Here is a 21,337-nt window from a genome sequence, read left to right as displayed (position 1 = left end):
TGTGATACTATAAGGGTGTGTCCAAAACAATAAAGAATACTTGCTAACAAGATGCCCATGTTGAGTATCACAAGGCCTTTACCTGTCTATTCTGATTCTAGTCTGATTTTGCCACTTTACCTTGCAGGACTGGCGGTGCATGTTGAATGTGACAGCGATGGTGGGCGTGACCTCTCGAGCGCTGCGTTCCACCAGGTACTCTGCGAGCTGGTAGGTGAGGTAGGTCTTTCCTGTGCCGCTAGGACCCGATAGGATCAGCCGCCGGTGTTTGAGCAGCAGACTGATGTAATGCTGCATCATGGGTTTGGGTATCAGTGTCTCAAACACGTGAACATCAACACACTTCTCCTTAAGACCTGCAATTACAGGAGACAGTGCGTTGAATGAAAGGACAATAGAGCGCAACAGTCTGGTTCCGATAGTAAAAATCACTTTCATTTTCTCTATAGACTAAATGATTTTTACCGATAACTTACAGACCGTTAATGAAAGAACTACTGTACCATGAGCTCCGAGGTTGTTAATTGATTGTAAATGCTTCTGTTGAAGCCATCAGTCCATGTTACTTAAACTTTATTTAAAAGAAGTTCTTAAAAGTGGAATTCTTGGTAAAGAACTTCCCGTCAATCCTGAAGGAAAACGATCCACCAGTCAGAGAATACTTCTGTTACAACATTATATAATTTTAAAATGCTAAAACATTGCCATGAAATATATATGAAAATACACTAATTAATACATATACACTGGCGGCCAAAAGTTTGGAATAATGTACAGATTTAGCTGTTTCTGAAGGAAATATTGACCAAAGTGGCATTCAGCTGATCACAAAGTGTAGTCAGGACATTACTGATGTAAAAAACAGCACCATCACTATTTGAAAAAAGTCATTTTTGATCAAATCTAGACAGCAGCCATCACCCCAACACCTTATCCTTGAGTAATCATGATAAATTGATAATTTGGTACAAGAAAGTCACTTGCCATTATATCAAACACAGTTGAAAACTATTTGATTCATTAAATGAAGCTTAACATTGTCTTTGTGTTTGTTTTGAGTTGCCACAGTATGCAATAGACTGGCATGTCTTAAGGTCAATATTAGGTCAAAAATGGCAAAAAAGAAACAGCTTTCTCTAGAAACTCATCAGTCAATCATTGTTTTGAGGAATGAAGGCTATACAATGCTTGAAATTGCCACAAAACTGAAGATTTCATACAAAGGTGTACACTACAGTCTTCAAAGACAAAGGACAACTGTCTCTAACAAGTACAGAAAGAGATGTGGAAGACCAGATGTACAACTAAACAAGAGGATAAGTACATCAGAGTCTCTAGTTTGAGAAATAGACGCCTCACATGTCCTCAGCTGACAGCTTCATTGAATTCTACCCGCTCAACACCAGTTTCATGTACAACAGTAAAGAGAAGACTCAGGGGTGCAGGCCTTATGGGAAGAATTGACACTTTTGAAACAGAAAAACAAAAAGAAAAGGTTAGAGTGGGCAAAGAAACACAGACATTGGACAACAGATAACTGGAAAAGAGTGTTATGGATCTTAACCCCGTTGAGCTTTTGTGGGATCAGCTAGACTGTAAGGTGCGTGAGAAGTGCCCGACAAGACAAACACATCTATGGCAAGTGCTACAGGAAGTGTGGGGTGAAATGTCACCTGAGTATCTGGACAAACTGACAGCTAGAATGCCAAGGATCTGCAAAGCTGCCATTGCTGCACGTGGAGGATTTTTTGATGAGAACTCTTTGAAATAGTTTAAGAAGTTCTGAATTTTTTTTTCAAATTGTAATAGTAATTTATCATGTTATTAATGTCCTGACTATACATTGTGATCAGTTGAATGGCACTTTGGTGAATAAAAGTAACTTTTCTTTCCATAAGAGCAAAATCTGTACATCATTACATATTTTTTTTAATTTCTTTTTTTTTATGGCCAATAACCTGGCAATGTTAGATCATATTATAAATCTGTATTTTTCTGCCTGTTTATTCAAACAGTAAAAACTGCAATATAAAATTTAACATGCTTCAAGTCAAAATTCAAATGTCTTTTAAAACAAAAAACAAAAAAAAAAACATTCCTTTTAACCAAAAAATTAACAAAAGTAAATCTTGGTATATTGGTATAATCACCACATCTGGGTCCCTCTTTCCAGTCTATGTCACTGTGTGCATGCATGTGTTTGTGAATATAGAGTTTCCCAAATGAAATAGTACAGGTTGAAATCCCACATAGAAATTAGGAGATCTTCTACGCACATTTTCTAAAGGATAAAATGGCCACATGACTTTGTTTTCTGTTTTTCTGGGTGGTCTATAGCATCACACGGCATCAGTACCAACTGCTCTTTAAATAACCCTGAGACCAAGCTTAAAACAGCAAGGAAAGATGGGATGGGGGACTGAGGGTGGGTGTGAATCTTTGGGTGGGCGTGGATCAATCACACCTCCTGAAAATGTAGCAGCATGCTGCTTGTCTCTGGTGATGTAAGATTTGAAAAATGTAACACTTTGGTGCTGCAAAGATATTGGTGTTGTTTGTTGACGGTAATTGCAGTTGTGAAACTAGACATGAAACTAGCACATCTATATAGGAAATCGGTTGCCTGGGGCAACAAACAGTTGTAAAGGTTAGCAGTCATGACACAAAATTATTTGACAGCACAATGCTGGGGTTGACCAATCAGTAGAGGTCAAACGATAGTCGATTTTGCCGATAAAGATAACCAAGATGGTGGAAAAGTACTGATTAAAGAAAAGAACTGATTAATCAGCCGATAGTTTTTAAAATTGATTTAAAGAATGTAAAAAAAAAATGTCTTAGTCTTTCCTTACTATGATGGACAGAGGCCGAACTATAGACTTCTCCATTTCTAGCCACAGTGAAACATGGAGAAATTAAAAAAAATCTACATATTTTATTCTGATTGTTATAGGTAGACCGATATATCAGTTTTACTAATTAATCAATGCAGATCGTTGCTTTTTGTAACTATTGGTTATCAGCAAAAATCTATGACAATAGTTGTCGATAACCAATAGTTCCAAAAAGCAACTATCGGCACCGATTAATCGGTAAAACCGATATATCAGTCTTCCTCTACCAATCAGAATTACTGTAAATATTCTACAAAGCTGTGTAATAAGTCAAGGGATTTTGATAGATAGTTGGAGATATCCGATAGTTCCAAAAAACAACTATCTACATGATTAATTGGTAAAACTGATATGTCAGTCTACCTCTACCAATCACAATGAAATATTCCAGAAAGCTGTGTAATAAGTCAAGGGATTTTGTTCTGTTGTTACCCATCAACTTCAGTGCACTGACCTTTTAGTGCCACACTGATACAGGACGAGCCTTTCGTGTAGAGACGTACTGGTGGGGTTTCGGGCGGCTGTGCACCCAAAACCCTCTTGAGATGACTCAGACTATAGCTGTAGATGGAGTCCTGAGAGAGACCGAGACTAGAACTGGGGTCCACCACTGATAAATACTCCTACAGGGACAGAGAGGGAGGCCATGATCTTTTCACGCACTGTAAGCATGTTGAATTTTGTAGATTTGTCTAGACGTGTGAATGTTTTGTTCCGTAGAAGACAGTTTAGGTCACTTACTTTAAAAACCCGGCTAAGTGCAGAGTCGAGAGAAAACCAGTCTGTCCGGCCACTGATTTGCACCGTGCCAATAAAAAACTCCAGCTGTTTGACCTCCTAAGAATGACACATTGTGCTTAAAATGAGCAGATTAAAAAGTTTTGGGTGAACTCACACAACATGTAATTTGAAAAATGTGAAATAAAGCAATAAGCCAAATTACAACCATGTTTTATAGTGATATTCCCAGTCTAAAAACCCCTTAACTGTAGTAAAATCACTGTAACTCATGGCATCCATGGCTTATATTTATAAATCAGTAGAAACATCAAGTGAAAAAAGGCACCAAAGTTCTTAATTACATTTAATTAAATAAATTAATCACTTAATTGAATAAATTATTTTTTTAATAATGTTAATAAAATAATTTTTAACAATAGTTTTTATTATTAATTCTTTTAATTATTATTATATAAATTATTTTAATTTAATAATAATAATTAAAATAATTTATATAATAATTATAATAGTGTAAACTCTTCAAATGTTCTGTTGCATAAAATATTGTAGATCATAAAGCAAACTGAGTTTCAAGCAACACTTTTATTTAAATTATTAAATAGATTATTTATTAAATTAAATGTATTTATTAAATATTAAATAATTAAATTTATTAAACATTTTCTTTATATTTACATTTATATTTTCTTACTATTTATTTAAAAGAAATTAATCTTGAATTCAATAGCATGACTCATCCAAGTGGGTGCTAGATCATTAGTATGCAGATGCTTGTAGGAAATACTCACATCTTTAAATATGTTTTGATTTGGTATGCGAACCACAACTCTGACGAGACTTTCATCCTTTTGCAAAGTCGTGGTGGGGCTTTGAAAGACGTCTGTGAGAAATATAATATAGAGAAGGGAAACAGAGAACTTAAAGGATGTGAATTTATATTTTATGTATTTAATTTAATGTTTTAAAGGTGCACTCATACATTTTTTTTTTTCTCACTAAAAAAGTTGTACTCCAAAAGAAATGAAAATATATGTATATAATCATGACCACTCTCATAAGATGAAAACTCCAGTCATATCAGTAACCTTGCTGTTTGGTAACACTTTATTTTTAGGGATCAGAAATTAGACAGTAATTAATGACTAATTACTGGACTTGTAAGAGGCTAGTTATGGACTTGTTTGGAAGGTAGTATATAAGGTATTTATTAGGCTTTTGTTTGTTGATTTCTTACCCTTGCCTAATAGACCTATTTGTGTTTTCCTAACAATTAACTTTTTAGGTGAAAACAAAAGATACCATTAGGTAACTTTTGTAAGTAAGGTGCAAAATACATCCTTTATAGGTTCTCATTACACTATGTGAATGTGCAACTTATAAGTATAAAATAAATATAGAAGGCAGAGGCTTTTGTTGCTTAGTGTAAATAGCAGCAAAAAGCATCTTCTATGCAATAAGGGCAAACATTCTTAGATGCTATTTTCACCCCTAATTAAATACTACCATACAGTATACCTATACTGGATGGTAGTATTTAATTAGGGGTGAAAATAGCATCTAAGACTATTTGCCCTTAGTGCATAGAAGATGCTTTTCTAAGCATCACTGCAGCATGTTTATTGTGTTTATTTAGAGTCCCCCAATCACCCTACACCAACCCTGCTTTGTTGAAATACTATATGCATTCTACATGTATTTCATACTTATAAGCTGCACATTCACACAGATTACTGAGAACCTATAAAGGATATATTTTGCATCATACTAGCTATTGATATGTGTTGTTTTTAGCTAAAAAAAACTATTGTTATGACAAAAGCAAATATAAAGGGGCTATAAAGCAAGAATAAGAAATCAGCCAATAAAGGCTTAATAAATACTCTATAATGCCAAACAAGTCCATAACTAGTCACTTACAAGTGTAATTATTAGTCATGAATTATTGTCTAATTTCTGATCCCTAATCTAAAGTGTTACAAGCTGTTTATTCTACATGGAGAGGGTCCCCTCATGGGGGCTGCCATGTTGAGATCACATGACCAGTACAATATTACTCACTTAATCTCAGTAACCATCTTGTTATTGAACACTTTCACTGATTGATTAATCATGGCTAACTGCGAATAGTGAATTTCACAATGGCATCGCTAACTGAAAACTATTGCCTTTGAATAATGCTGCATCCATGCCACTAGGTGTTAGTGTAAGTCCAAGATGACATATTAAATAAAATACAGAGAGCACCTTTAAGTATGTGTGTTTTCATAAAATGAGTACAAATGGCACCTGGGTAAGGCTCATTTTGTCCTGCGCCAAAGCTTTTGCTGAAAGAAGACACTGATTGCCTTGGTGATGAGATGCCCAATGAACCGAGTCCAGATGACTGGGAGGCGGAGCTTGGCGGTCGGGAGGAGGGGCCACTGGTCTTCAGCTGGTCATTCTCCGCCTTCAGGTTCTCTACCGTCAGCTGCAAATGGCAAAATTTAAACAAACCTAATTATCAGCCATAACTCATAAGGATTGTCCCCAAAAATGAACATTCTGTCATCATTTATTCTCCCACATCTTATTTGCTCATGTGCCTTTTCAAACTATTCATAACTTGTTGTGCCAGGTTTCACATCAAAGAGAGTCAATGGCATTGTTTCTTGCTCGTGTCGTAACCGAACAAGTTTGAATATGTGGAAGCAGGGACAACATTATTTTGGAACGACATTAAGATGAGTAAATGATTACAGAATTTTTGGTTGAACTACTTCTTTAACCTGAATTTTCTTTGATTATAGCCTATGTTCAGCCTCAAACGATGCCTTCGGTATATTGTCATATTTCCACGAAAACCTCATGTTCAAATCATGTTTGTATAAAGGTGTGACTACAAGTTTCTAAAGTAATATGTTTTATATGATTAAGTCATGCAAACAGAATCACACACCTGCATGTTGGTCATGGCCTCCTGCAGCTGCTCAAGCTGATGAGCAGAGCTAAGCGCCTCTAAACGAATGTCCGTCAGTTTGCGTTCTTTCTCCCACAGTTCTGTGCGTAACTCTGTCACAACCTTCTCATCGTGTTCTATGCCCTCACATGACCTGACGTCAACAAAAACAAAGCTTCATATGTATCATATGCATAACTATAAAAGGTCAAAATGCAAAATGCCTCTAACATGGCAATACTTTTTGTGTAGACATAAACAGACAGCAATGCACTTGTAAATTGTCCTTCTTACCCTGATGTTGAGGTGGAGACCTTTGCAGGAGCGTTATCGACATCACGGTGGATTTTGGGCGACGAAGGGGCAGATGTGACAGGTGTTGCAATCTCCTCGATATCTGCGTACGACGCTTTGGAACCCTTTTTACTGAAGGCCTTGTTGAAGGAGCTTCTTAACTACATTAACAGCAGAGCAAAGAAATTACAGGTATAAAGCATCAACTTTAGATTCTGGAAACCTATTTTTTTATTTTTAAAAATAAATATGTATTCACAATGTGTTAGTGTAGAAGGTAGACTGATATATTGGTTTTACCGATTAATCAGTGCCGATAGTTGCTTTTTGGAACTATCGGTTATTCATTAAAAATCTATGCCAAAATTTACTGTTTGTTTTTTACCCTCCTTTGTGTTCTGCTGTGGCCGGCGCTGGAGAATTCTACCGTTAGAATGGCTTTGTTCTACAGTATAACCTATGTTTGATTGTAATGAAAATAATGTCACAATGCAAAATAATATCAATTGTCCAAAAACAGCTTTTTTTCCTTTTGATTTTGAGGTGAAATATGACCCAGATAGGTTCTTGACAGGCTTCATGAGCTTGATCCTTTAATGTATTGTATTTTGGATTGTACACTGTTCTACTCTTAATAAGCCTAATAAAACACAAGTTTTACAACAAATTCTATTGACAAATTCTTATGTTTTTGGTGAGACAACAAACTTTGAGTTTTTTTTTTTTTTAGATGAATGGGATGGGATGGGGGTTGGTAAATGACTTACTTCATACACCTGTAAAAGAGGTGATAGGGAAGCATGGAGAAAAGATCAGAATCATATTTAATTGCAACATTGGAGCTGTCCATAACAATAGCAAACAATACCACACATCCAACATAAAAGCATCTTTGGTATCACAAAATTGTTCTTAGGGCTGTCGATCAAACGCACTAATTCAGTGCGATTTTTTATATAAAAAATGTGTTAATAAAGCGTATTGAACTACTGGGTAGCTCAGTGGTAAAGACTCTGGCTATCACCCCTGGAGTTCGCTAGTTCGCTAGTTCGAATCCCAGGGCGTGCTGAGTGACTCCAGCCAGGTCTCCTAAGCAACCAAATTGGCCCAGTTGCTAGGGAGGGTAGAGTCACAGGGGGTAACCTCCTCGTGGTCGCGCGTGATGAGTTGAGTGCGGATGCCACGGTGGGTGGCGTGAAGCCTCCACACGTGCTATGTCTCCGTGGCAACACGCTCAACAAGCCACGTGATAAAATGCGCGGGTTGATGGTCTCAGATGTGGAGGCAACTGGGATTCATCCTCCGGCAACCCAGACTGAGGCGAATCACTATGTGACCACGAGGACTTAAAAGCACATTGGGAATTGGCCATTCCAAATTGGGAGAAAAAGGGGAAAAATTATAAAAAAATAAAAATAAAATAAAACATAAATCGGAGCAATTCAAGCTTAAACCTGTTTTCAGCAGGGGGCAGTAAGCGAAACTCCAGCTCTAGAGGGAACTCGTAGCTATACACACAATAAACCACACTCAGGCTTGCTTAACGCTAGCGATAGCACAACGTGTTCAAACAGCTGGACGGAGTGCAATTCCAAATGCAGGGATCCCAAAACGTGTTTTTCTAAGTTTCAAACTACAGCAACCTAAAAACTCTGTGTTTATGACGCGATGCAACTAAAGTGTGATGTCCAAAAGCATCCGTCTGATGCATGTCTAAACTGTCGCATCCTTAGAAAAGCCCTTATAATAAATCTATATCAGACAGATTGACAAATTCAATTGCAAAATGGATTGCTGTGGACTGTAGGCCAATGATTATGTTCCATAATCTGGAATTAAACAATATATTGCCTTCTAAAGCCACTTTTTGTATTACCTTATCAATGCTTTAGTCATATGCCACAACATTGCAATGCATTTTAATTATCTGAATATTTATTTTATAATATATATTATATTTATAATTATTTAAATATAACTATCTATAATTATTTAATTATTATATATTGAGCTATTGTTATTTGAAGGGCTTCTCAGCAAATTTTTAAATATGCGATTAATTGCGATTAATTCGATTAATTAAACAGCATATCATCAATGAACCTACTGACAGCCCTAATTATTCTTTGTCATTACACGTGTCTTAAGGACAGATGATTTCATTTTACTGTTGATTTCGTTTGCAGTGTGCACCCCATGTTGTATTATAACTTGTTGTGTTTGTAATGTCGGAGCTGGTTTATCACTGGTCAAAGGTCTACCAGCGCTAGCTAGATTGACCGGCCCCACTGGAAGGTAGTCCAATTGGTCAACAGTTTAGACCAGCTTGGACCAGCTAGGAACCATCTAAAACTGGATTTTCCAGCAGGAATTTCCTGTCCCTTATTTCCTTGTCCTGTTTACTTCCTCACCCAACTCTTCTTCTTCTTTTTCTTGGCGTCTTGTTCCTTCAGACTGCCAGCACTGGAGTGACTAGTGATGCTGTTCAGACTGGAGATGCTCTCTGACGAGTTCTGCCGGTCAATCTGCAGCTCTGACAGGGGAAATGTGTCAATAAGAAGATGCTATATCCAAAGTGATTCACAGTACATTTATTACTTGAACAAAAAAAAAATCTTTTAGAATTACAAAAATAGATTTTTTACACTCAAAAATAAATAAATAAATCATTTAAAGATTTATGCATTTCAATTTCAGAACAAAATTCTAGCAAATTGAACTGCGTTATATTTAATAAAATAAATAAATAAAAAAATGTAATATTTTAAGTTTTATTAATTTAATTTTGTTAAACATTACACAGTTCAATTAGATGGAATTTTGTTATAAAACTGAAATGCGTGAATCTTAAAAATAGGCCAAAATATTTTTTGAGTATAAGAACAATAAAAAAAATTACACGAAGAAACACTGTTTAATGCAATGCTGTTATTTGAAAATGTAACTAAATATTTCGCCAACTTGCACAAATAGTCATGCTTCAGATCCAAACCTTTGGGTGTGATTTCAGGGATATTGAGAGCCCCTTGAATGATGGTCTGCGCCTCTGTGTTCTTGGCCTTCAGGATCTCTATGGTTTCCTTCAGGTCCTGTAGCTCAGAATCCTAAAATCAGAACAGGACGATCATAACTGAGGTTTAAAGTTTTCATGAAAAAAAATTTTATCAAGCAAATTCCTAAAAAAAAAAAGCATTTCAACATTTTCACTGAACTTGCTCAGTAAAAAGGAGGAGTTCAATAGCAGGGCATGTTGTCACACATAATGGGGCAAGTTGTCACAATGGAGCTTGCCACTAAAAAAATTGGTGCAGGTTTCATGTGAACATTGTAGGGGGTCAGTGGAATGTTTTACAACTATCCCAACCACCAAAATAAAATCTACACCTCTCTTTAGATCTACACCTGCATTAAACAGAATTGTATCTACTTTTAAGCACAACTGAAAAAGTTAAACAACTATGAAGCACAAAACAATTCATGAAACAACAAAAATGTAAAAAAGTGACATACAAACTATATAAAACATTGTTTGGGCCAACAAATATTGTACTTGATAAATTGTACAAATGTATGACATTTAAAACAGAGTGACAACCTGACATTTATACTGTAGTTGATTCATGTTTGCATGTATGCCAGTGTGGTGTGTTTATGTTCACTTGTTGAACTTTTGAGGATAGCATTCACCAAATTATTCTAATTTAAGAGGGTTTTGAATTAAGTGTTTGAAACCAACATACAAAACCTCTGCTTGAGAAAACAACTTTTGATTCCAAATCTTATTGCTACTGAGCCCCTGTGACAACTTCCCCATTGTTTTTTTTAGCACAGATGGAAGGCTGTATTGACCAATTGGCATGAAGGTCTCGAATATCCATTTTCTAAAAGTTCTGAAGACATCCTTTTCAGGCCATTTGAGCACTTTGTGGTACACTAACCTTCTGCTCTGAGGTGGATGATAGACTTTGCAGTCGTGCAGTCATCAGCGTCAGACTCTGTTCGAACGCCGCGACCAGGTTTGCCTGCAGACAGGTGCATGTTAGTGTTTGAAATATGCCACGGATCATTACTCACGTCACAACAGAGACACACCACACACACTCAGACGTGTGTGTATCCAGCTGGACTGGGAAAGAACGACAAGAAAGGACAAGAATAGAACTGTGGAAATAGTTTAATAGAAGGACAATGAAGAAGAGACGATGTGCTGGACACTGGACAGGACAAAAACATGAGGTTACAATGAAAAACACACACGCAACAGAAAGTATGTGTGTGTGTGTGTGAGAGAGAGAGAGAGAGAGAGAGAGAGAGAAATATGCAATTCACTTGGTTAAAAATAAACAATAGCCACCATGCTACCTGGCTCTGATACTGGTAACGCATGCTAGTGCTTTATAAATCAAATTACATATAAAACAAAAACCTTTTCTTATTTAATTCTCAATTTGTGCATCATTTATTTTTAGTACTTTCCAAATGCCATTTATGTGCAGATTTTACTGTTTTAGCCTTATCCCAGACCTATAAAGTATGATAAAATTATGATCATCTAAAAAAAAAAAAAAAAAAGTTAAAAAATAAACATGAACCATTTCAATATTTATTGTGTGAAAATAATTTGTAAATTTTTGAAAAATTACGACAGACTCACAGTTGTGGCATCATTTCCACCACACCATTTGTTCCACAAATAAAGTTTTTCAAAAGTTGTACTTGTTAACAAAGTGGACAAAAGTGTCAGTGAAGAGCATGCTTGAGATGAAATACGAGACATGTTATTTTTGTAGAAAACTAAGAAAATATCACTTGTGAGCAGAATATTTTTATTGGGCATTATTTCCAATCAAGCTGTATTCCTTTCATTTTCATGCAAAAAGTGTGAAAAAATTATTTAATTGTATTTAAGATAAATAAAATGTTAGCAATAAAATTAGCCTTAGCAAGATAAAGAAGTCAGTCATTTTATTTCAGAAATGTAACAAATTTAATTTCCATCAGCGTCATTTCCAGCACATGATTTTATTAAACACAATATAGAATTTGAGATGTGCTGGAAATGAAACTGTAGTGGGAATTTTCATGACTTTCAGAAAAAAAAAAAAAAAAACTCTATTTTTTAACAAAACTTAAGTCCACAGTGCTAAAAGTGTCTGAAGTTGAAAAAACACCCACACAATTTGCCTATGTATGAAATTATTTACAAAACTAGAACTTACATTTTTTTTTTATAAATGTTTGACTTTGGTAGTGTATAATCACTATAGAGATGTCTTTTCAATGGGAACCCTGATGCTTATTTTTGTTTATAATGCCTCATGAGCCCCCTTACAGCACCCAGCATCAGTCGCACTGATCAACAGCACAATGACATCATCAACACATGTCCAGATGACAGTGCAAACAAATGAGTTTCACTCGACATCATCAGTCAGCATCCGACTAAGAATGGGGAGCTTGCAAATGGGGGACAGACACATGCAACAGCGACGGGCGGAGCTGCGAGTGACAGTCCAACAAACCTGGCCTGTCTGCAACCGCCAGCAGCCCGCAGGAAGCAGCCAGTCATCAGAGGCCAGGGGAAGATGTCAGCCGAGAGAGAGGGACAGTGCTGTTAGGACCATAGGGCCATGATACTCATCCACATACACAAACATCCATACAGTGGCCCCGGAAAGTAATTGGACACTTAAGCCGCACTTAAAAATGTCTGGATGTCATTGCGGGTCTTATTTTATGAGCGCTAGCACTAAGTGCAGCGATATGCTTTAAGTCATAAGCGCAAAATCAGTGGGCATGGCAATGAAGTTTTGGTATTTTTGTGCAAGCATGCACTAATGGGATGGGACATGCGCAATTTAATTTGGAGGTTCTTCTCCGGTAATTGCACCATCTGCGTCCTATTATATAGTCCATTCCCTCAAGCACCAGCGATATTAACAAAGACAGCACATTCATAAGAAGATGGTAGTGTAAATGGACTATATACAATGAATTAGAAGAAAATAAATATTTCCATGCCAGTGACTCGCTCCTTTTATAAGCATAGAACGTGTGATTCTCATCACCACTTATTTCTTAATTTGGGATGGCAATCAGTTGTCTATGCAGTTATACCAGCATCTTAACCCTTACATTTTGTTCCGGTCATTTTGACATTTAACTTTTTTTTCATAATATTTTTTTCATTATACTTAATCCAACTGGAATAAAATTATTTGACATTGTTCACATATGGTATCTGAAAACACAAAAACATTTTTGACCATTTACTGTTTTATTTCACTTTGTTACACTTGATGTGTTCCCGGTCAAAAATGACCGGCTATTGGAAATGAATGGATTAGATGACAAAATACAAAACTTTGATACTGAGCTTTCATGTGTAATGTTATATCTAATAATAAAAGTTTGTTGTCATGACAACGTATTGCCAGTAAACCCTGTAATCCCAGTAAGCAATTTTATTGCACTAAAATAATGTTAATAAGTATAATGTATATGTCTTTTGGCTATATTTTTGTGTATTTTTCACACTAAATTGTTTTAGATTTTCAAACGAGATATGACATCAAACAAAGGCAACCTGAGTAAACACAAAATACAGTTTTCAAATATTATATATATATATATTTATTGAAGCAAAATAATTATCCAACTCCTAAAAACTAACTGTCCTCTTAAACTTCATAGCTGGTTGTGCAAACTTTAGCAGCAACAACTCCAATCAAACACTTCCAATAACTAGAGATCAGCCTTTCACAATGCTATGCTGGAATATTGGCCCACTCTTCTTTGCAGAACTGCTTTAGTTCAGCCACATTGGAGGGTTTTCGAGCATGAACTGCCAGTTTAAGGTCCTGCCACAGCATCTCAATAAGGTTCAAGTCAGGACTTTGACTAGACCACTCCAAAACTTTCATTTAGCTTCTTTTGAGCCATTCAGAGGTGGACTTACTCCTATGCTTTGGATCATTGTCTTGCTGCGTAATCCAGTTGCGCTTGAGCTTCAACTCATGGACTGATGACCGGATGTTCTCCTTTAGTATTTTCTGGTAGAGAGCAGAATTCATGTTGCCCTCAATTATTGCAAGCCCTGAAGCAGCAAAGCATCCCCACACCATCACACTACCACCACCATGCTTGACCGTAGGTATGATGTTCTTTTTGTGGAGTTCTGTGTTTGATTTACAGCAGATGTAACGGGACCCGTCTTCCAAACAGTTCCACTTTCGACTCATCAGTCCACAGAACATTCTCCCAAAAGGTTTGAGGATCATCAAAGTGTGTTTTGGAAAAATTCAGACGAGCCTTAATGTTCTTCTGGGTTAGCAGTGGTTTTCACCTCGCCACTCTTCCATGGATGGCATTTTTGGCCAGTGTCTTTCTGATAGTGGAGTCATGAACAGTGAACTTTATTAATGCGAGAGAGGCCTGCAGTTCCTTAGATATTGTCCTTGGCTTTTTTGTGACTTCCTGGATGAGTTGTCGCTGTGCTCTTGGAGGAATTTTGGATGGTCAGCCACTTCTGGGAAGGTTCACTACTGTGCCAGATTTTCTCCATTTGGAGATAATGGCTCTCACTGTGGTTCTTTGGAGTCAGAGAGCCTTTGATATAGCTTTGTAACCCTTCCCAGACTGATGTATTTCAGTCACCTTTTTCCTCATCATTTCAGGAATTTCTTTTGACCTTGGCATAGTGTGCTACTGGGTGAGACCTTTTAGCTAACTTCATGCTACTGAAAAATATAACTATTGTATATAGGTGTTGATCATTAAACAGGTCTGGATGTGTCTTGTCCAGCTGAACCCCATTATGAATGCAGTTTCAAAGATTTGGGGATTTAGTAACTAAGGGGGCAAATACATATTCACACAGGCCCAGTTGGTATTGGATATCTTCAATAAATAACATTATAATTTAAAAACTGTATTTTGTTTTTACGCAGATTGCCTTTGTTTTATGTTAGATTCTGTTTGAATTTTTAAAACATTTTAGTATGAGATGTACACAAAAACAGAAGAAATCAGGATGGAGGCAAATATTTTTTCACAGCACTGTATATGGTGAAATTGACATTAACCAAGATTAACAAATGCTGCAAAAGTATTGTTCATTGTTAGTTCATGTTTATTAATGTTAACAAATGTAACCTTTTTGTAAAGTGTTGGATAAGGAATAGTTCTGTAAACAGTGGTAATAGTGGGTGTGTTTTTGCACGTACGTTAGCTGAGATTTGTGTGGTCAGATTGGCCACTTTATCCTGAGAAGACTCCAGCTCGCGCCTCAATATCCGGATTTGCTGGGATGTAAAAAGTTAGAAACATTAAAAACCCAAATACAACATTTTGCTATTTTCAAAAAACTGGCATTTACAGTCAATGAAAGATTAGTTTAAGGTTAAAATATCATTTAAACTAGTATGAAAATGCCATTTCAGTGACATCAAAATAGTGATACAAGTTTAGCATGTATGATATGTCCATATGCATGATATCTTAGATATTGTGTTTTCAAAACACTAGCATTTAAAGTCAATAAAATTCATTTAAAGCTTAAAAATATAATTAAAGGTGAAGTGTGTTATTTTTTCAACATTTAAATTCTTTCTCCTATCCCAGTTAAATGTGCAGAGACAACTATAAGTCATTTGCAGGTTATGGCAAAAATTATTGTCTAACAGGTGAACTGAATGGCAGAAAAGCTGATAAAGGAGTGTATAGAAAGTCTTACCTCTCCTTGCACTCTCTCTTCAGTCTGAGAATGCATGATACAGAGATGGAGATAAAGACCGAGAAAAGGTAAGCAAGGGCAAAAAGTTCACAAACGAGGTCAGTAGAGAAAAAGTGGTCTGTGTTAAGGAACCTGCAGGCTAGGGGTTTTGTTTACAAAGTTTAGGGGTGGTCTCACATATTCTCTCATATTGTGAAAGTTTTTACTTACCGAAGAATAGTTGGACGAAGCGTTGGAGGCCAAAGACAGTACAGAACCATGGACTGAGAGAGCAAAATTATAGAGAAAACATGGGGTTAAAATGAAGAACTATAGTTTAGTTCACTTTCATTAAATGTCTTTGCTTTATTTTTAAGGGTTTGTTAGATTTGTGTTTCGCTATTGAGCAAAACTGCCATCGTTGCATGTCAAATCATGATGAATTATGTTTATGGGGAAGCTTTGTTCTTCACGTATGTTCTTCCCTACCATCTTCTCCAGGCTCTCGGAAGGATCCGGAGCGCATCATGCTTTTTGGTCGGTCGGCGAGAGAGAGTGAGCTGCCCAGAGGAGATGTGCCATACAGATCATAACCAATGTCATTCACTGGGATACTGTTGGAGCGAGTGATCTGGGAACCAGAGCCTGAACTCGGGATTGGTGCCACTGTGGAGAGCATTCAGTAGTTTGATCAATGAAAATGATCTCTCTCTATTGCAAATTTGTCCTTGAATAGGTAACACGTTCAGCTTTAGATTTGTATTTTGTATGTTGTAATAAATTTAGGCATAGGCTGGCTACTTTGAAGTAGCTAAAATATAAGACAGTTTTGATTTGTGTTGATTCCTATACTTTCATTTGTGTTATTTCATAGTAATGATGACTTTACTATTATTATAAAATATTAATAAAGAATGAGTACCAATGACTAGTATCCATTAGATAATAAAAATACAAGTAAATGATAAAAGTAGATTACAAGGTACAAAATAAAAAATAATAATACTGATAATAATGATGATGATAATAACAATTATAATAATAATTAGTATTATTAGTATTATTGTGTGAACATGTGTCAGCCAATCTGTGAATAATAATACTACCATAATAATCCTTCCTTTTTCTCTCAGTTTGGAATGCCCAATACCCAATGTGCTTTTTTTTAAGTCCTCGTGGTCGTGTAGTGATTCGCCTCAGTCCGGGTGGCGGAGGATGAATCCCAGTTGCCTCCGTGTCTGAGACCGTCAACCCGCACATCTTATCACGTGGCTTGTTGAGCGCGCTGCCACGGAGACATAGCACATGTGGAGGCTTCACGCCATCAACCACGGCAACCACGCTCAACTCACCACGCGCCCCACCGAGAACGAACCACATTATAGCGACCACGAGGAGGTTACCCCATGTGACTCTACCCTCCCTAGCAACCGGGCCAATTTGGTTGCTTAGGAGACCTGGCTGGAGTCACTCAGCACGCCCTGGGCTCTGCATCTATTTCTGTCATTTAGATATATACAAAAACACATGAATGGCTACATTTCAATAAAATAACTGGAAAAACTAAATGGTGGCTGTTTTTGGCACAAAAAAAAAAAAGATAAAAAACCTTTATGACCCCTTTAAATAGCTGAACACACTCACCAACATTAGTTGGCGGTGTTTTCCCAATGAAAGGCTGTGTGATGTGTGTGGGTGAAGGCAGCTGGGGCGGACTCTCCGATTCCGTCATGGACATGATCGTGTGGGAATGGCGGCGCTCCCTCTCCTCATCCTCTGATTGGCCGCTGCCATAGCGACTGTGGAAGACACCATAACAATGTTAGGAAAATCTTAAACTGCATAACTGTTCTAGTTAAGTTTAGATAAAAAATTAATATGGCATTAAACACATATTCATTCCAATAAATTTAAACTAATTCCATCTCAATCCCTGTGATGTGGTTGTGCCAGCAGGGGGCTTCTCTCTCACAGGTGAAGTGAACACCCTTTCAATATTTTGTGGTGTTTATTTGGAAATGAAATGCATATTAAAATGAAAGAGTGTTAACACTCAGAAGAAAAGAAAAAACTTGCCTGATAATTTTCATACTGGTCCAGGCTGGTTTAGTAATAGTATAGCTAGAAGACCAGTATAGTCATGTCGCTGACCAGCTAAACTTAGCTAGTAAAGCTGGTACCAGCATAGTCTTTCTGGTAAAGCGGTTTGACCATCAACCAAGGAAGTCTTTTTATTTTTATTTATTTTTTTATTTTTTGATCTATTTAAAGGTATAGTTCACCCAAAAATGAAAACTCACCAAAATGTACTATAATTGAAAATGCAAAAGAAATTTTATCTATCTCTATATTATATATATATATACACACACACACATATACACTCAACGGCCACTTTATTAGGTACACCTGTACATCTACTTATTCATGCAATTATCTAATCAGCCAATCATGTGGCAGCAGTGTAATGTATAAAATCATGCAGATATGGTCATGAGCTTCAGTTAATGTTCACATCAACCATCAGAATGGGGAAAAATAGATCTCAGTGATTTAGACTGTGGCATGATTGTTGGTGTCAGACGGGCTGGTTTGAGCATTTCTGTAACTGCTGATCTCCTGGGATTTGGACGATGAGTGTACAGTATGTATATATAAATATTTTAATTGAATTTAAAATGTATTCAATGATAGTCTTCAGTCTTCCCCTCCACCATAGCTCTCAATTCTCATTAGCTCTTCCACATATTCAAACTTGACATGCCACATTTAGTTATAAGACACGCAAGAACAAGGGAGTAGATTTGTCTTGAACATTGGGGGAGTTGCAGCATGAAGCATTTACATGTTTCCATTGATCATGGTATAAATATGGGGGGGGGGCTTGTACTTGCTTGTTTTGATTATTGGGGTGGTTACCCCCCATCCCCCCCGGAATCTACGCCCCTGTGCAAGAACCAATGGCCTTTACACGCTAAATTTAAATATGCACATGCGTAAATGACATTACAGAGCTTTGGCTGACTTTCATTGAATTTTCAGTGAATAACGTTTTAAATTTTTGGTCTGTTTCTCACCCAAAGCTAACGTATGACTTCAGAACACTTGGAATACAGAAAAATTACATATGGATTACTTTATAAAGTGCATTTTTGTCCTTATTTGGAGCTTTACATCCCTTGTTTACTTCACTGTACAGAAAAGAGCAGTTCAAACATTCTTCAGAACATCTAAATTTATGTTTCGTGGAAGAAAGAAAGCCACACAGGTTTGGAATGAAATGAGAGTGAGTAAATAGATGACAGAATTTTAAATTTGGGTTGAACTATCCCTTTAAGAAGCCTGTGGGAACACCAGCAGGGTTAATTATTCAATAGATTTTTAAATTAACAGGCCCAAACTCACTTGTCACCCAAGGTGATGGATGTCCTACTGCCCGAACCCCATGTTCCAGTACTCCTGGCCTCTTCTCGGTCTCCCATGTTAGTTTTGGTGGGCACGCTCATATGAAGCGGTAGCGACTCCATGCTGCGGTGCAGGCCGGACATCTTTGGGTAGAGGATGGGAGAACTGCTAACAGACAACGCCTGACCAGAGAAACAGCTGGGAGAGTCGATGTGCAGCACTGGCGCTGGGCTCGGGGTGAGTCGAGGGGGCACACGGGAGCCAACCAGGTCCTGGAGTTTGGAGTAGGGAGGGATCTTGGGGGGAAGGTCTTGGATGGTGATACATGAGTCCAGACTGTTGGAGTTGACCTTGTCTAGGTGAGCCAGGCTTGGAGGATGGACTAGAGATTTACTACTGAGCAACCTGTTTGAAAGAACAAAAACCATTCCTCATAATCAATATTTTCAAAATCAAAAAGTCGAAGGTTGCCTAAATGACTAGTTGGTTTTAAAGCTGATGTGTGTTCATTTTTCTATGCTAAAATTCTGTCTCGTATCACAGCTTCGTATGCATGCCATTTTTAGCTTGAGTTCACCTAAAAGTATAAACACTATGACTCTGTGGTGCAATCAAAACATGCCTCCGTTTGTTTGAGAGGCCTGTGCAGTTCGACAAAGCCACATTGGCTCAACCCTCGGCTCAAAATTTTGTGCTTGATATTTATTTTTCTAGTGAAAGAAATACATTGATGATGATGATAGCCAAAATGTTAAATGCAGTGGATCAATATTTAGTGGGTAATTCATTATTTTATTGTCAAATTGTCAAAATGAGCAAATTTACAGGTCCAAAATAACCTTAGAAAGGTGTCAGCGATAGGTAGGTCTTTTTACTGAAATCAGCTGACTTCAGCATGCCTTGTTGCATTATATTCCAATGGTGTGAGTCCAAAAATTGGGAATAGCACTTTTTTGTGTTGTTTTTTCAAAGTTGGGGTGCCTATAACTCCAGAAGTATTAAGGATATCTAAAAATGCTTCTAGATTCTAGTTTTGAACAAACTTTACTTTTTGTATATTGATTTTTAAGGCCTTACATGGTTAAATCCCAGAGATACAGGGCTCTCAATGTAGCTCTGTGTGTAAATTGTTAAATTTTACCTGTGTTCAATAGTTAAGTTGTGGATCACAAGATGTGAAGCTAGTTTTGCTTGTCCAACAAAACCAAGATCTGAAGTGCAAATTCTGTACAGCGTCTACATAAGATGTGTTTTCGCATTCCAAAACAGCTGGACAGAGTGCAAAGAAATGGAGCAGAATGCAGGCTTCTGAATATTTAAATATTAAAATTGGACTAGTTTGAACTAGATGCAGCATTGTAAAGAACTCACGACACTTGTGGCGAAACGCGAAAAACAAAACAAAAAAATTGCACAATACGAGACGCAAGAGCCAAAGACGCCCGTCTGAACGTGTTGGGCTGTAGCAGTGGTGCTTTAAAGGGGAAGAATTTTAAAAACGCAACTTTTCCGAGAGGTTTTACCTTGTTTAACAACTAAAGAACAGCCCGCTGTCAACGTGTCCCATCCCTATCATGATGTCATCCACTCAGAGACCTTCTGTAGTCAAGTTGCGCTGCATGAAGCCAAGGGATTTCAGTGCAGCCAACGTTCTGAAGGATATAAATAAAGAACACACTGCCAACTATCGAGTAAACCTCAGAGGCTCTTGATGTTCCATTCAAGGAAGGGTTTTTAAATAATTGAGTAGGATAGCTTGTGTAATATAAAACAAACCATGTACAATTTCCAGCAAACTCATTTCTACAAGTTTCACTATTGCCAATTTTGCATTATTAACCATAATTAGGGGCCAAGTAGGCACCTATTGTATCTGCTGGTGTTCTTCTTCTTCTTCTGCTGAAAGTCTATGGCAGCCCATAGAACCACTCATAGGAAAGTTATTAACTTCACACTGATAGAGGACACTCTCAAATATAACTGACCCAAATTTGGGGTCTCTAACTTAAACCTTCTAGTGCCACCAACTGTTCAAAGTTACAATCTTTTCTTTTCTGTTCAAAGTCTATAATCTTTTGAACCGTAAGTCTTAGAAACAAAATTATTTTTTCCTCTGATTCCTTGGGTCATGCCCTAAAAGGAAATGTGGTATCATTTTTCAGCTCCGCCCACTAGATTTTTCTTCATTTCGAATTTTCCAAAAAAACATACTTTTCGAACTCCTAGACCGTTTGTCCGATTCACTCGAAATTTGCACGTAACATCTAGAGACACTCATGACAAACATTTATGAGATTTATTATGATACACAAAATCGATCTTGTACTGTATAACGCTTCAACAAATTTGATTGCA

At 37.0% G+C, this 21,337-nt stretch overlaps 2 protein-coding genes across 4 annotated transcripts in view; one reads left to right on the top strand and one right to left on the bottom strand.

Moving 5' to 3' along the window:
* LOC127448955 (nuclear factor of activated T-cells, cytoplasmic 2-like) overlaps window positions 1–21,337 on the top strand; it is a 357,327-nt gene that overhangs the window by 133,168 nt on the left and 202,822 nt on the right. The gene's annotated exons all lie outside the window — the stretch shown is intronic.
* Window positions 1–21,337, bottom strand: part of LOC127448951 (neuron navigator 1-like) — an 81,437-nt gene that overhangs the window by 5,289 nt on the left and 54,811 nt on the right. Inside the window, exons 7-22 of the mRNA XM_051711949.1 lie at window positions 18,983–19,387; window positions 17,222–17,376; window positions 16,067–16,243; window positions 15,809–15,861; window positions 15,599–15,622; window positions 15,090–15,167; window positions 10,803–10,886; window positions 9,857–9,968; window positions 9,276–9,397; window positions 6,865–7,025; window positions 6,571–6,724; window positions 5,922–6,102; window positions 4,424–4,515; window positions 3,636–3,731; window positions 3,349–3,517; window positions 121–356 (exon numbers count right to left, since the gene is read on the bottom strand). Coding sequence (XP_051567909.1) covers window positions 121–356; window positions 3,349–3,517; window positions 3,636–3,731; window positions 4,424–4,515; window positions 5,922–6,102; window positions 6,571–6,724; window positions 6,865–7,025; window positions 9,276–9,397; window positions 9,857–9,968; window positions 10,803–10,886; window positions 15,090–15,167; window positions 15,599–15,622; window positions 15,809–15,861; window positions 16,067–16,243; window positions 17,222–17,376; window positions 18,983–19,387 — 2,299 coding nt within the window. The remainder of the gene's footprint in view (window positions 1–120; window positions 357–3,348; window positions 3,518–3,635; window positions 3,732–4,423; window positions 4,516–5,921; window positions 6,103–6,570; window positions 6,725–6,864; window positions 7,026–9,275; window positions 9,398–9,856; window positions 9,969–10,802; window positions 10,887–15,089; window positions 15,168–15,598; window positions 15,623–15,808; window positions 15,862–16,066; window positions 16,244–17,221; window positions 17,377–18,982; window positions 19,388–21,337) is intronic.

The sequence above is a fragment of the Myxocyprinus asiaticus genome, chromosome 12 (genome assembly GCF_019703515.2).
Source record: "Myxocyprinus asiaticus isolate MX2 ecotype Aquarium Trade chromosome 12, UBuf_Myxa_2, whole genome shotgun sequence".
Taxonomy (NCBI): Eukaryota; Metazoa; Chordata; class Actinopteri; order Cypriniformes; family Catostomidae; genus Myxocyprinus; species Myxocyprinus asiaticus.
Note: the sequence above shows the minus strand (reverse complement) of the source record. Positions and strands in the feature narration are given on the sequence as shown.